The sequence below is a fragment of the Cimex lectularius genome, unplaced genomic scaffold (assembly GCF_000648675.2).
Source record: "Cimex lectularius strain Harlan isolate CLEC.00 unplaced genomic scaffold, Clec_2.1 scaffold144, whole genome shotgun sequence".
Classification (NCBI taxonomy): Eukaryota; Metazoa; Arthropoda; class Insecta; order Hemiptera; family Cimicidae; genus Cimex; species Cimex lectularius.
The window spans coordinates 761,366-777,070 of NW_019392700.1; the positions used below are offsets into that span (position 1 = coordinate 761,366).

The window sequence follows — 15,705 nt, forward strand, 5'->3', positions numbered from 1 at the left end:
ATTTACAATATGAGTTGTACAAATGTTTTATTTCAATTGTTTGAAAAATAAATATTCTCTGTGGAAGCTAGTTGGACTATGAAATTTTCCATTACAGGAGAAAAGTTCCTTTCTTTGATCTTTTCAAGTGAAATGTAATCCCTCATGTCTTCACCTTTGACAGACATGGATCTGCAAGTTAATTATTGTTGTTTTTAATTGTTGATCCATAGAAAAAAAAAGAAAAAAGTGAATACCTGATAAGACTAATAAGCTCCTTAGTTTTAGCTGTTATCGAACTAACAACCTTCTCCTCATCCATTTCACTATCTGCTAACTGCTCCATGAAAAGAGCAATATCTTTATGGGTTTTTGTCACGGGTAATTTATCTATAAAAAAAAAAAAAGTATGGTTTAAGATTTAAGATATATATATTTTTTAATATTTCAAATTGTACCTTTTGATTGAGGGGAGATTGTGATTTCCTTAGCCGGCAAATTGACAAGTACATCATAAAGATCACTCCTCAAGAATACTGAGTTATCACAACACCCAGCGATGTAATTTCTCCGAGACTGTAAAATTAAACTGAATTTACTTTCACATGGGGGATTTATAATTTTTCAATTTCTGAGTTATTACCCTTAGTTCTGAAATGTCTTGATCATTTACTTCAAACCAAGGGATCAAGTGGTCATCTATTTTACGATGTGCGATAAAATAAGGGAATGACTTCAACCACTGAGAGATATCAATGATAAATAACAAAACTTGTTCACAGAAATTGAAAAATTGGTTTTATTCTACCTCCAACAATACTGGGAGTGAATGGTGGTAAACGATCAGCCTTTTCTCAAGTAAAAGAGTATTGTAAATCAAAATTACTTCTAAACCAAACATTTTAATAAGCTCTGAAAAATTAAAATAATTAATGACAGAAGCAAAACTTGCTGTAATAAAACAGACCTTTGATTCTTGAAGACTTAGAAGTTTTCTGGGAACAAAATTCTTTAAATAACAGTGACCCATTATTGTTTGGAGTGATGTCTTTTGTCACCACACTTAAATAAAATTGAAGCACTTTAGTCGGATCACCTGCAATTCCAGAATTCAATTTTACATGCTAACAGATTTATTTATGTGTTTCTTAGTGACCTGTTTTTTCATAATTTGTTGAAGCCATGAGGAGCGGTCAATAATGAGGTAGTTTGGAAAAACTTTTTTTCATTTTTTTGCGGACATTCAACCTTTATTCGGGCCATCTTCAGGTCATAAAGTGTGGTGCTATTCTTGTGGTATCATATTGGTGTTTAAGTGTTATCAACAACCCTGAAGATGACCCGAATAAAGGTCGAAACATCGACAAAGAAATGAAAAAGGTGTTTTTCCAAACTGCCTCATTCTTGACCTCTCCTCACGACTTGAACAAAATATTCATTTTTATTATTTTTTTAATGGGAGTTCACAACAGCAGAGGTCATTTCAAACCCCAGGTTACATTTTTTTTTGGGGGGGGGGAAAGGGGGCTGCTGGATTCGAACATAGGACCTTTACCTTAACCATGCTTTATACTGAGCAAAAATCACTCGCAAAACATGTCCCATGATGTGTATACCTAGCTATATTTCCTATACCTAGGATATTTAAGGGTGAGCCAACCAGCTGTCAGTTTTTTAGCGTTTCTCTGTGTGAAACGCACTTGGCTTGCGTATGAGAATGAACTAGAAGGACTGCATTCAACTTATCCAAACGTATGACTGACTTTTGTGGGATGCTAGAGATAAAAATCATAACAAGAACAAAGGAAATGAGCATCAAAATGGAACAAAGACAAAAAGTATCGCCATGATAGCAAACTCTGGCGCAGCAGTTGGTGTAATTATAAACGGCATGCTTGTTACGATCAAACTGATGGCTCACTTTGTTTTGCATCGTGGAAATGACACCTGAGACAGTGTTTCACGAGTAATTCACATTTAATTGCGAGAGATTTTTTTTCGCGCAATGGAAACCCAGCTTTACAGTGATGAGCGCATGCTAATATAATTAGGTCGATCTTATAGGGAATAAACTGAAACAATAACTGAAAAAAAAGTAAAAAATTTTTTACAATTCCTTTTTCTTCTTACATAGGAGAATTAGGTGTTTACATAATGTAATATCAACATAATAATGCGTTAGTTCATTAAGAAAAAGTGTTTTGAATAGTTCACCGTAAATTGTAAAATATTTTCTCTATCGTGGCTTCAGAAGCCATAATTTGTGCAAGCTTATTGTATGAATTTAGGCACTTGGGCAACCAAGGCAGCTCGTAAAATTTGCACTGCATTCAGTATGAAACAATAAGTAAGTGCACTGCACAAAAGAAGTTCTGGGAACGAGGGCATTGAAAATGAATAACTGGTAGACCATTGGTGGTTTAGGGTCATTTGGTGACAGACAATGGCTCGATGTACTGGCGTTACTGTACAGGATCTAATTTTAACCTTTCTAAAAGATCTTCTTTAATCTCTTTTAAATACTCACCCAACCTTCATTCTAAAGATACAGTTTTTGTCAGAGACAATCCGATCAAATAAGTTTCTTTATGTGCTGTGTTATAGAGTTTTTTTTTTTTTCAATGGATACCAGGAACTGGAGGAGTTCCCTCCTGAGCACTGCAGCTGTACAGCTTATTGTACTTTATCCCTGGCTTCATTTTTTGGGGGGCTCGCAATATAAGTGTGAATTTGAGCCCACGGTGTGCCAGTGTTCTTCCATTGAAGAAACTCATTTGTGAAGGGGGTTGGGACCAAATTCAGGGTCGCTGAGATCTGATCCCTCTCCTTCCATTGATGAGTGCTGTGTCAATTTCTTTCAATTACGGCCACCGGTCCTCTTAGGCATCAGAAAAAGTCCGGAGGCGAAGGTGGGGATCGAACCCACGACTGCGGGATCTACTAGCTGGGAGTCTGACGCCTTAACCACTCAGCTACCACGGCCCCTGTTATAGAAGTTAGAATTACCTGATTCGTTATAGACCCTGCTTAACAAAGACGCAAGTTTCAGGTACTGATCTGGCTTGAAATCCTTCGCCCAAACTACAATGCCGATGTTCTCAATCTGAAATCAAGGCTGCATGTACAGAACGTTGATGCTTATTGCTAATAGCTTACATTCGGCAGGATCGCCTGATTGCATTCCGTAACATGGATGTAAAACCAGTTCTTGAACTTGCCGTAAAGCGAAAATTTCAGATCGCTCAAATGACACTTATCCTCTATGTATTTCCTCTGTTCATCTTTTAAGCTGGGGAAGGCCCATGACCAAAGAACATCTCCATCGTTACCCTTCTCTGAAAGTATTTTTATACAAGACATTAAGAAATATTAGAGTAAAAATTCAAATAGTAAGTTTCTTATATTCAAATTCTTCCAGATTAGTTAATATTCACAAATGACCAGACAAAAGACTTACCAATTATGTTATAGGCAAGTAAACAAGTCATTGTTTTTGATATTTGAGTCAACTGGACCACATTGATGTCAATTGGCCGATAAGGAATCCGGCAAATCGCGCTGCCTGGCGTCTGTTATCGTGCTGATAAGCATTCATCTGATGCTAGTTTGTACTGTAGCACGTCAGCACTTGACAACGCAAGCGTAATATTTATAACTATCTTGAAAATAACAAAAAAGAGGTATAGCCAGGATTTCGTCGCAGTTTTCTCCTAGACAAAAAACAAATAGTGCAAATAAATGACAACTTTTCTTGTTGAGAAAATGTGTTATGTAGAGTATCGCAAGGATCGACTCTGGGCTCTGGGATATTGTTTGTTGTTTATATGAATGGCCTGGATTTTTGTTAAATTGATAGCTTTAATAACGTTAGACTCTACCAATTTGCTGATGATATGCCTTGTGACCAATTGTGATAAGCATTTATTTATAGAAATATTGGATGATAATTATATATGTACAATTATTTTAATTCCAATTCTCATTTCTAAATGTTAATAAAAAATTACATTCAACTTAAAAAGACTAGATAAATGTGCACAATTTACAGGTTTAACTATCGTCAGAAAGTTAAATTGGCATGGTTAGGGATGGTGTATAGTTTTAAGAAGATGAACATTATTATGGAAAAAATTCTAATTATACAAGAAAGAGAATTAAGACTAATTTTTGGAGCAGAAACGAGAGATCATTTAAAATTGAAAGTCATGTCGGTACTTCATGAAAATACCCATATAAATTTATATATAGTACCTGGAACAGTAACAACAATCTAGTTATATCATATTATAAAAAATCCAACCATAATATATTCTAATAATCCTGATCTATTCATCTTAGGACTTTTCAACATATTACCACTCAATATAAGGAAATTGTTAGACAGTGTATAAAAATAAGGAGAATTGAATGTTTGGGGATGGACATTAACAATTTGGATAATAGCTTATTTATTTACGATTATACAAATTATATCTAAAAATGGTGGGAGGGTAGCAACAGTCCTCTTATTAATATGTTATAAAATATGAATTTACTTTCATTGAAAAGGTGGTCATTGTTGGCTGGAGGGAGTCATATAAATAGCCCAGAAGTGCTGTTTCTTTGCCCAAACTCGACCTACTAGGTGATGGAAAGATGTGTTTGGCTGATGTTACTTTTTTTAACTGACATTTGTTAAGTCAAGAGAGTGAATTTATGTTGAATTGTCTTAACACTCTTCCTGGTTCGTATTGTCCCTTTAGGGCCAAACCCACATGCCACCTGTAGTAGTATTGCCCGGCAATTGGCCATTTGTGGTAAAGAATATTTTCCTCCTATTTCTTATTTCATTACAACACCCAATTTTTAAAATTTGTGAATACGAGAATTGAGAACAATACCTAAATAAAAAAATATACAAATGAAATATTTTTTCTGTTATTATTTTATTGTATATTATGTATTGTATATTTATTTTGGTGTATTACATGAAAACTGTAATTTCATCTCTGCCAATAATAAAATAGATATTCAGTGATCGCTAATGAGCTCATTTAATTAAACACTGGTGATCCAACATAATTGAAAAGTTTACTGATCTGATCGGTTTAAGATTTTGTTGTTGTCGATATTAATTTATTTTGTAGGTTGTGAAATAGATTATTAGGGATGAATATAAAGAATTTATATATTATAGTGTGTTTGTTTTTGATAATTTTGGATGAAAAAAAAAATTACAAAATGACAAACAAATCTCAAAATTTTTATACGGTTTATGCAATAATTAGGGTTATTCAAAGGTGACCCAAAAAGATATTTGCCATCATGACTTTATTTTTGTTGGATATGTGTTTCAGGAGGATTTTTTTATTTTTTTTTTATTTTTAAGAATTAGATAATAGGGATGGGGATAAAGAGGTGGTCACAAGGCCTTGTACACTTCTATTCTGCTCCCCTGTTTTTTAAGCTTCAGGTTGTTATTAACAGCCTTCATAGCTTTGCCAGTGACTTCTTAGTGTAGGATCTTGCTTGCGGTTTTTCCTGTCCTAGTTGCACCTACATTGACCTTCACAGAATCATAAAATGTACTCCTGTGTGTGCGGTCTTTCATCTTCCAGGCAGTATTTCTTCTGTACTCCTATTCGGTACATGTGCTTTCTTAAGTGGCATTGATCTGTCAAGAGTACAACCAGAATCCTGGTTCAGTTGCAGTTACATTCCAATAATTATTTTATAAGTTTTATGGATGGCCCTTCTATGAATCTCTTAGCGAGCTTCATGCCTGTGGTTTCACCAGGTTTTGCACTCATTAAGGATCCATTTTAAGATGAATCCTTTTTCGTGGCAGTATGCTAAGCCACAGTAGGGTTCAAGACCCAGAGAGTTCCCATGTTGGCCCCCTCTTTGGCCAATATGTCAACCTTTTCGCTGCCTCTATGCCCCAAGTGCCCAGGGATCCATAATTAGGTAATAACATTTTATTTTAAAATGTTTTATTTTTACAACCAAACATATTTTTTGTATGCAAAATACGAATAACTTAAATACAGTCAAATTTAAGGGAGGTGCGTTAGTTTTGTCCATCAGTGTATTTTGAATAAAGATTCTATTCTATTGTTCATCATGAACCAACGAAAGTGGTTTGCGGCATAATTGAATCCAGCGGGAAAATACTACAACGACGTGTCGGTTTTTCAGTTTTTATAAGAAATAATAATAAATCCGTCTGCTAATTCTTAAAGTTTAATTTAAAGCGGTGTCTTTTTTTCTTTTTTGCGTATTTGGTACGAGTTAAAATCTCGATTAGGTTGGACGGAAATGAGATGTTCGTAGTGCATTTGGTTAGAGAGGCGCGGCCATATTGGAAATCCACTTCCGTACCATTGGTGTCCATCGGACTCGTGGCTTTCTGTCCGGTTTTCTTCGGATAGTTTTCCGTTGTTTTTTTAACGGTGACCAGGCTCGAGCTCTTCCGCCCATCCAACGGCCAAATCGGTTTGAAGAGGCGCATCTCGGACAATGGCCAGATACAGCCAGAGGCCGGAAAATGCCCTGAAAAGGGCCAACGGTAAGTGACAGACGGCTCACGTGTCGCCCGGACGGGACAAAGTGGTTTTCGAGGGGTTTGCCGCCCCCCGGCTCCGCGCAGATCCGCCCCCGGCAAATTTCGCTGCAACTGTGATCATCCCCGATAACAGAATTCTATTTTGACGTTCCTTCCCCGATAAGGTTGACAACTTTCCGAACCCATTAACCTCCCTGTAATCGTAATCTTGACTGTGGGGGGGTCGTTATTTAGAAAAAAGTTAAAATAATTTTTTTTTCTGGTTTTATTAACTTAAATCCCTTTAAATCTTCCTCTTTTTGACAAATTTATATGATGAAAGTAGATCGGCATTGGTCGATAACTTGAAACATAATGAAGTACCCTTACTGGACAACTGGGAAAAAAAGCTGAAAAGCTCCTTTGTACGACTTTTAACCTTAATTTAAAACAAAATTGTTCATTTATTATCTCATATTTTATAGGTTTATGACATTTAACATGCTGTTAAGTCAAATTGCTCAATAGAATGGCCTATGCTCCAGATTAAACATTTTTCTTGGACCATACTGCAGTGCCATTAATTTGATTGACATTCTCTCAAACTAATAATCACTTCTATTTTCTTTGATAGAAATGTTGAGTTTCTCTAGTGTTTTAATCAATTGTCAGCGATCTTGACTGAAGAAATTGAAATTGAAACTCAATTTCAACAATCCCAAAATCAACTGAAAATCAGTAGGTGCTAATACTGTAGAGATGTTAAAAAAACCTTCACACAATGTTTTATAAATTCCAGTTTATTATTCTTTTTGTTTATAGTTTTTGATTGAGATGAAAAATTAGTGGCACGAGTGAGATTCGAACCCAAGACCTTCAGCTCAATACGCCGCTGCTTAGACCACCTGAGCTATCGTGACATCAATCTCCTTAGACACCAACTCCTCATCTCAACTTAAAACCATTTGAATTTACCTTCTTTTTTCCATATTTGAAAACTATTTGAAGAGGGAAAATTCGAAAGGTTGTGGGTTGAGATGGGGCGTTGGTGTCAGAGTGGATAGAAGTTACGATAGCTCGGGTGATTAGAGCAGTGATGAATTGAGCCGAAGGTCGTGGGTTCGAATCCTGCTTGTGACACTAATTTTTCATCTCAACCAAAAACCTTAGATAAAAAGGATAATTAATTGGTATTATGACTACCAAGCAAGTATGGATTAGTTTTATAAGTTATTGAAATTGAATAATTGAAGGCTACTTATTGCTCAATAGAAGCTCGGTGCTCCTTATTGATACATAATTTGGCCAGTAGCCAAAATCTGTGAAATTTCTTTATTTTCCTTTCTTTTACAATATGCTTATTTCAATAGTTGATTTATCTTACTAACTGAAATGCCTTTCTGGGCTGACATCCATCCAAACTGAAAAACTCCTTTGAGCGATTTTTAACCCTAATTTAAAATATAATTGTTCATTTATTATCTCATATTTCATACATTTATGACATTTAACATGCTGTAAAGTCAAATTGCTCAATAGAATGGCCTTTGCTCCAGTTTAAAACATTCTTCTTGGATCATACTGCAATGTCATTAAGTTGATTAACATTCACCCCACGAATAATCACTTCTATTTTCTTTTACACAAATGTCAAATTGACTTTCTCTAGTATTTTAAATCAATTGTCAGCGATCTTGAATAAAACTGAATTTCAACAATCCCAAAATCAATCCAAAATCAGTAGGTGGTAAGGTGTACTTCGTACTATTACTGAAGAATAAAGAAACCTGCTCACAATGTTTTATAATTTTTTAAGTTTAAGGTGTTGAGGGCTACTTATTACTCAATAGAAGCTCTGTGCTCCAGACTGATACTTAACAAGGGCAGAAGGCAAATCTGTGAAGTTTTTCTCTAAATTACTAATTACTTTTATCAAGATGCTTAATTCAGTTGCTTAAGCATATTATCATATCAAATCCTCGTGATATTGATTTGACTGATAGCCACTCAAACTAATAATCACTATTTGAAGATCGTGAGATGTGGTCTGGTGTGATGTAGGTTTATAAAAACATTTTCTTTATCGTGTCAACATTTCGATCTTCATTGAGATCATCTTCAGGGCCTGGGATTTATAAACATTCTTCAAATTATACAAATACATGTAGGATGTGAAAAAATGAATTTATACAGTGTTAGAAATTTTAGCCTCAATTGAAGTCAACATTTTGAGTGAGTACAAATGCTTTGATTCTAAAATTTCTAGCATTGTATAAATTCATTTTTTCACATCCTACATGTATTTGTATAATTTAAACAATGTTTATAAATGCTAGGCCCTGAAGATGATCTCAATAAAGATCGAAACGTTGGCACGATAAAGAAAATGTTTTTCTAAACCTATGTCACACCAGACTGCATCTCACGATCTCCAATAATCATTAACTAATGGTCACTTAAACACCACACACTAATAATCACTTTTACTCTATTTTTCACAAACTTTAAATGAGTTTTCTAGTTTTTCAAATCGATTGTCCACAATCTTAATGGAAAGTTAATCCCAATAATCCCAAAATTAATCAATCCATAATGAATAGCCAAAATGAAAACGTGAGCTCTTCAGTACTACTACCTACACACAAATAATCTTGTATATATTTTTGACATTTAATATGTTGACGACCACTTCTTCAAATCTATCTGTTCAAAAGAATTGTCTGTGCTCCAGATATAAACTTAATTTGTGTGATTGACAAATCAGTTGTTTTTCGTTAAAGTACTGAATTTTTCTCTCTATTTCAAGATGTTTATTTCAATAGTTGATGCATCTTATCATATAAAATTCTTTTGGATCATATTGCAGTGTCTGTAATATGACTGACAGCCGCTCAAACTTTTTTTTTTTCAGATAAATTACAAATTTAGTTTTCTTAAAATCAATTGTCTGCACTAAGCATTGAAACTCAAAATCAGTAAAAAAAGAGTTGGATATTACAGTTTCTAGACTGCCAGTCAAACTAATAATCATCTCACTTCAATTTTCTTTTAACCTGATTCTACATTGAGCTTTCTAATTTTTTTTTTTTTTTTTTTTAATAACGACTGTATTCACTCATCCAGTACAAATTTTGATCAATTGGCAATGTAGGGTAAGGTGGGCTCTATGGTAGCTCTACAGAGAGTATAGAAAAATCCTAGACACAAATAATCTTTTATAAATTTTTGGCATTTACTCTTAAGCTGAAGTCTACTTATTGCTCAATAAAAATTGCTCAAGATTTAAAATTACAGTAGTAGAAAAATCACTGAAGTTTTTCCTCTATATTACGTAATTTTTCATTCTTTTTCAAGATGCTTATTTCAATAGTTTAAACATCTTATCATATAAAATCCTTTTGGATCATAGTGCAGTGTCCTTAATTGGACTGACAGTCACTCAAATTAATAATCATTTCTATTTTCTTTTAAATAAATTCATAATTATTTTAATAAATTGCTTGTACTCTGAATTGAAACTGAATCTCATCACTCATCAACCCAAAATCAACAGGATACTGTCATAGAGAGTCCTACTGATAGCCTCTCAAAAATTAATAATTACTTATATTTTCTTTTAACCTGTTTCTGAGCGGTTGAACTGTATTCACTTTGGATCAGTTGTAGTCTACGGCAGTATTGTAGAGCGTGTTATAGTATCTTGTAGAAAATAAAAACAAACCATACAAGTAAAGTTTTGTACATTTTTGGCATTAGGTAGGTTGAAAAGATTACATATTGCTAAATAGAATGGTCTGACCTCTGGTTTGAACCTTAATTATAGTAGTCTTTTCAGAGGATCTTCAGAAGAGGTCAAAACAGAGAAAACTTCCTTACGGCTTTCGACAGTTTTATACTGGTTATGCGAAAACTGTAAGGAAGTTTTTTCTGTTTTGACCTCTTCCGAAGATCCTCTGAAAAGACTTCTTGTATCCAGCAGGTCGATAATCTAGTTCATCCTTAATTATAGTGTTAGAAAAATTTGTAATACAAATCTTTTGAACAAATTAATTGGTTTTCTATCTTTCTATCTACAAGATACTTTTTTTTCTAGTGCTTATCCATGTTTTTATATCACGTCCTCTTGAACCTTCATTTGAATTTTAAGAAATCAGCTTTACAGTTGCAATAGTGTTGTTAACTTTTTTCACATTGACATAATTCTTTGATAATTAATACAATTCTGCACATGCAAAATAAATTTGATTAGAGCACTGATATTTAAGGAAAGTATAGTTCTCATACAATATCTACAATCAATAATTTATACATCTAATCAAATTGCAGCAGTATCATTTTGTTATTAGTTAAATTTATTATTCTTTTTTTTGAAGATAATCGTAATAATAATTACCTTGCGGTCCATTAAAATAACTTAAAAATAGCCAATTTGTATTTATGATTGTATAGTTGTATATGTAATGTAATATTATTTTTTGATAAATGAAATATAAATGTTTAATAAAAAAAAGTTGATTGTTTTAGAGTTTATTGATGTCGGCAAGCCTGCCAGAGCACTCGATACTCTTTATGAAGTATTTCGAAATAAAAAATGGGCCTACAACTGGAGCGAGAGCCTCTTGGAGCCGATCATGTTCAAATATTTGGACCTCTGTGTCGAACTCAAGAAGTCCCTCATCGCGAAGGAAGGCTTGTTTCAATACAGGAACATGTTCCAATCGGTGAATGTCGGCTCATTGGAAAATGTGATCAGAGGCTATTTAAGGATGGCTGAGGAGAAGACTGAATCTGCCAGGGAACAGTCACACCAAGCAGTGATAGATATTGATGACTTGGATAATGTAGCAACCCCAGAGAGCCTTTTGCTCAGGTATAAAAAAAAATAAAATAAAATAAAAAATCTGGAAGTAGTGAGGATAGTGCAATGCATTTCATGCAATTTTCCCAGTTCTTTTCTTCCTGGCTTTGTGGAGTTTATAAGGCTATATATTGTACAAATAAAAGGAATAGAAAAGAAAAAAGATTGTTCAATTCATTATCCTCGCCACTTCCAGAAAATAAAAAGAGAAAACAACTAAATAAAAAACAATATTTTTCAAATTTGTTTTAACAATTTTATTCAACATGTAGAGCTGTGAGCGGTGAAGACGCACATGATAGAAGTGATAGGACCATCTTAACTCCATGGGTGAAATTCTTGTGGGAATCTTACTGTCAGTGCCTCGAGCTTTTGAGGACTAATGCTCATTGTGAAACCCTTTACCACGACATCGCTCGCATGGTTTGTTAACAACTGTTTCTCCAAAATCCTCATGTTAATCTCGAAATAATCGGATTTTCCCCTCTTCTCCAGGCCTTTAACTTCTGCCTGAAATACAATAGGAAAACAGAATTTCGCAAACTTTGTGATAAACTTAGGAAACATTTAGAAGATATTAGTAAACTTCCTACTCAAGTTGCCAACGTTTCTCTGAACAAAGCAGAAACGCAGCAGTATAATTTGGAAACAAGGCTTGTCCAGCTGGATTCAGCTATACAAATGGAATTATGGCAGGTATAGAATTTTCTATAAATAAATAACTTTTAATCATTTCAATGATTTCTTAAGTTTATAATTCAGTGTTAATTCTCTAATTTGGATATGTTTATTTGTTTGTCTTAAAATAAGTAGCTTATATGTTTTAGATTTCATAATTATTGATCTGATGATATTTAAACTTTTAACAATTGAAGGCAAATATTGATTTGTTGGTCATTGGAGGCTTAATAATTTAAATTTAAATTGTAGGAAGCATACAAGGCAATAGAAGATATACATGGTTTGATGAACCTTTCCAAGAAGCCACCAGTGACTAAAACAATGGCTAACTATTACCAGAAGTTGGCTATGGTGTTCTGGAAGGCTGGCTACTATCTTTTCCATGCTGCCGCTTTATTTAAACTTTTCCAACTGAACAAAGACATGAAAAAGAATATCACTCCGGACGAACTTCAGAGGTGTGTGGTGGTATAATTTAATATAAAAACCGATTTCAATCCAAATATTGTAGGATGGCATGCTGTGTCCTGTTGGCGACACTGTCCATCCCGCTTCCATCAGCCCATCCGGAGTTCGATAGATTCATTGAAACGGACAAGTCCCCGTTGGAGAAAGCGCAAAGGCTTGCAGTACTCCTGACACTGCAGCAGCCACCCACGAGGGCATCTTTGATTCGTGATCTTGTAAGTTTATTTTTTTCTATTCGGTTTCTAAAGGAATTCATAATTTCTACAAAATAATAGGTGAGGATGAACGTCGTCCAGTTGGCATCTCCGCAGCTCCAGGAGTTGTACCAATGCCTTGAAGTGGAATTCAATCCTCTCACACTCTGTAAGAGAGTGAAAGCAGTGACCATGGAGCTTACTCAAGATGAACAGTACATCGCTCCGCTACAAGATGTGACACTTGTCAAGCTCATAAGACAAGTATCTCAAGTCTATCAGACAATCGATTTCAAACGTCTTCTTGAACTTGCAGTTTTCACGACACCTTTTCACTTGGAGCGGCTACTTGTTGACTGTGTACGACACAATGATATGCAGGTATTGTTGCCAATTATTTTATTGTTTGACACAAATCGCGCATCAAATAATTTTGGTTCAGATTCGCATTGATCATGGTGCTGGATGTGTTCATTTCGGTATGGACCTTTCGGAATCTCCTCGTGAAGATACAAGAGACGGCCCTGTCCTCCAGAGTATGCCTAGTGACCAACTCAGGACACAGTTGATAAACATGGCGAATGTTCTGAATGAAGCACTTCGCATAATCAACCCGAATGCGAACAAGGAAGAGAAAGATAAAGTCAGGCTCGACTTGGTTCATTATTACAAAGAAAACATGGCCAAAGAGCATGAAAGGATTTTGGCAAGGCACAAAATCATTGAAGACAGGAAGGAATATCTCGAAAAGCTCAACTCTGTCAGAGTAGGTTTTTTGTATATTGTAAAGTTTTCTTTTTGTAGTAAAATATATTTTTAAAGGAAGAGGAAGAGGCTAAGAGGCAAGGGGAATTGATACGAAAATTCCACTTGGACGAACAAAGGCGCTTGGAACAGGAGCGAGAGGAAAGAGAAAGGAAGAGGCAAGAAAATGAAATCCAACAAATTAAAGTACGTACTCACGCTATCCCATTATGTTTTAGATAATTTACCATTGTTTGTTTTTTCAACAGGATAGACATTTGAAAGAGAAAATGCATCAAATTTCACAAACACCGCATGGGCAAAAGATTCTCAAGAAGTTGGACGAGGAGAAACTCAAGGCTCTTGACGCTGAGCAGATTGCCCAACGTGAAGCTGAGGAGCTGCAGAAAGAAAGAAAGGAAATGCTGCAGAAATTGAAATCGCAAGAGAAAAAGATTGATTACTTCGAGAGGGCAAAGAGGCAGGAAGAAATTCCACTTTTGGAGCAGAGTTTTAAAGAAAAATTGGTAAATACAGAATAATGTTTGTACATTCAAATGGAAAAGAAAGATTTGTTAAAAAGTTGGGAAAATTTTTATAGATTGAAGAGAAAAAATTATGGGATGAGCAAGAAGCTAGGAGAATTGCTGATTTAGTTAAAGAAAGAGAAAGGGCTGTCCTGACGAGAGAGCGTCTAGCTAGAATGGCCAAAGATAGGCAAGAGTTCATGAATAAACTGCAAGCTGCTCGGGACAAGGTTTATCAGGTAAGCTTATCAATGTTTTACTTGATTTTTTTTTAATACTTATTAATTTATTGTTACCAACAGGAGAAATTTGCAATTTATGAGAAGAAATTGAATGAGGAAAGAAAGAAGAGGTTGGCCAAGAGGAAGGAAGATAGAAAGAAGGAGAGAGAGGCCAATTGGAGGAAGGCTAAAGAAGAAGAAAGAAAGAGAAAGATTGAAGAAGAAGAGAGGCAAAGAGCTGAAGAGGAGAGAATCAGAAAGGAGAAAGAAGAGGAGTTGAAAAAGAAAGAAAAGGCTGAGGAAGAAAGGTATTTATTTTATTATGTAAATTTATTTAAAATTAAGAAGAAATATATTTGTTTATTTTTACTTTTAAGAAAACGTATGGAAGTTCTCAAGAGACAAGCGGAGATACAGAAAAAGCGTGAGGAGGAGGCAATAAAGAGGCTTGAAGAAATAGAAATTTCTTTGGGCTTCAAGTCGGCTCCTAGTGATAAGAAGGACAAGAAGGATGATAAGCTTACTCCGTGGAGATCAAGTCGCATGCGTGAGAGGGAAGAGGCGACAAGAGGGGAGACTTCTTGGCGGGACAAGGATGACACAGATCGTGGTAGTTTTTCACGAAGGGACGATGACAGAGAGAGAGGAGGTTTCACAAGAAGGGAGCGGGATGACGATCGTGGATTTGGGCGAAGGGATAGAGATGATGAGCGTGGATTTGGGCGCAGGGACAGAGATGATGATCGCGATCGTGGATTTGGAAGGAGAGAGAGGGGTGAGGATGATAGAAGCTTTGGAAGAAGGATAGGCGATAGAGACGATTTTAGGAGAGGTGGTGATAGAGAAAGAGATAGAGACCGCGACTTTAGAAGATCTGATACTGTAAGTTTCTTTTTTAAATGTTTAATTCATTTAAAAAAAAAATAAAAAAAAATAAAATAAAATAAAATAAACTTTTTTCTTAGGCTGGTGTCGGTAGTTGGCGAAGTGCAAGAAATGATCCAGAGCCTCAAGAACCAGTGATGAGGTGAATATAATTTTTATTTTTATCTTTATATAAGAGTAGCATTTCGTTAATATAACTTGTGCTGTTTGTTTACAGAAGAGGACCTCCTCCTGAAGATAGACCTCCACAGAAGCAAATGGACAAAGGTTAATATTTGTTTTAGAACTGGAAAAAAAATATAATGCAAGGGATAGTTTTAGAAAAAATACATTTTCCTTTTTGCATGTTTTGTTTTGTTGTAGAAATATTTTAAATGTAAGTTTATAATATTTTTAAGGTGAGGACAAAGGTGACGACAGCGATTGGAAGAAAGTCTCACGTCGTTAACTTAGCAACTTGATCCTTTATTGGGCTCGATACAATTTCAGCGTCAGTCATCCTGTTTTTTTCTTCCTGGGAATATTTGGTTTTACATTTCTTACAGTTTGTTGGTTAATGTATTGTATAATCATGGAATTGTGTTGAAAGTAAAATTGAGTTGTTTAATACATTTTGAAATTTGGA

The 15,705-nt window shown here is 34.9% G+C and overlaps 2 protein-coding genes across 2 annotated transcripts; one reads left to right on the forward strand and one right to left on the reverse strand.

The window, feature by feature from the left end:
- Positions 1–10: 10 nt before the first annotated feature.
- Positions 11–3,582, reverse strand: LOC106668503 (protein FAM45A-like). Its single transcript, XM_014397338.2, has 9 exons — positions 3,437–3,582; positions 3,136–3,314; positions 2,986–3,082; positions 947–1,075; positions 788–891; positions 623–721; positions 438–555; positions 237–369; positions 11–171 (listed from the first exon to the last, which is right to left on the reverse strand). The coding sequence occupies exons 1-9, from the start codon at positions 3,465–3,467 to the stop codon at positions 33–35; spliced, it is 1,029 nt and encodes a 342-aa protein (XP_014252824.1). The 5' UTR covers positions 3,468–3,582; the 3' UTR covers positions 11–32.
- Positions 3,583–6,274: 2,692 nt separating this feature from the next.
- LOC106668478 (eukaryotic translation initiation factor 3 subunit A) lies at positions 6,275–15,705 on the forward strand. Its single transcript, XM_014397281.2, has 16 exons — positions 6,275–6,526; positions 11,027–11,372; positions 11,633–11,783; positions 11,856–12,056; positions 12,291–12,499; positions 12,553–12,724; positions 12,785–13,084; positions 13,146–13,469; positions 13,526–13,654; positions 13,717–13,974; positions 14,049–14,213; positions 14,277–14,503; positions 14,573–15,077; positions 15,161–15,222; positions 15,298–15,347; positions 15,479–15,705. Exons 1-16 carry the CDS (start codon positions 6,478–6,480, stop codon positions 15,526–15,528), a joined length of 3,198 nt encoding a protein of 1,065 aa, XP_014252767.1. The 5' UTR covers positions 6,275–6,477; the 3' UTR covers positions 15,529–15,705.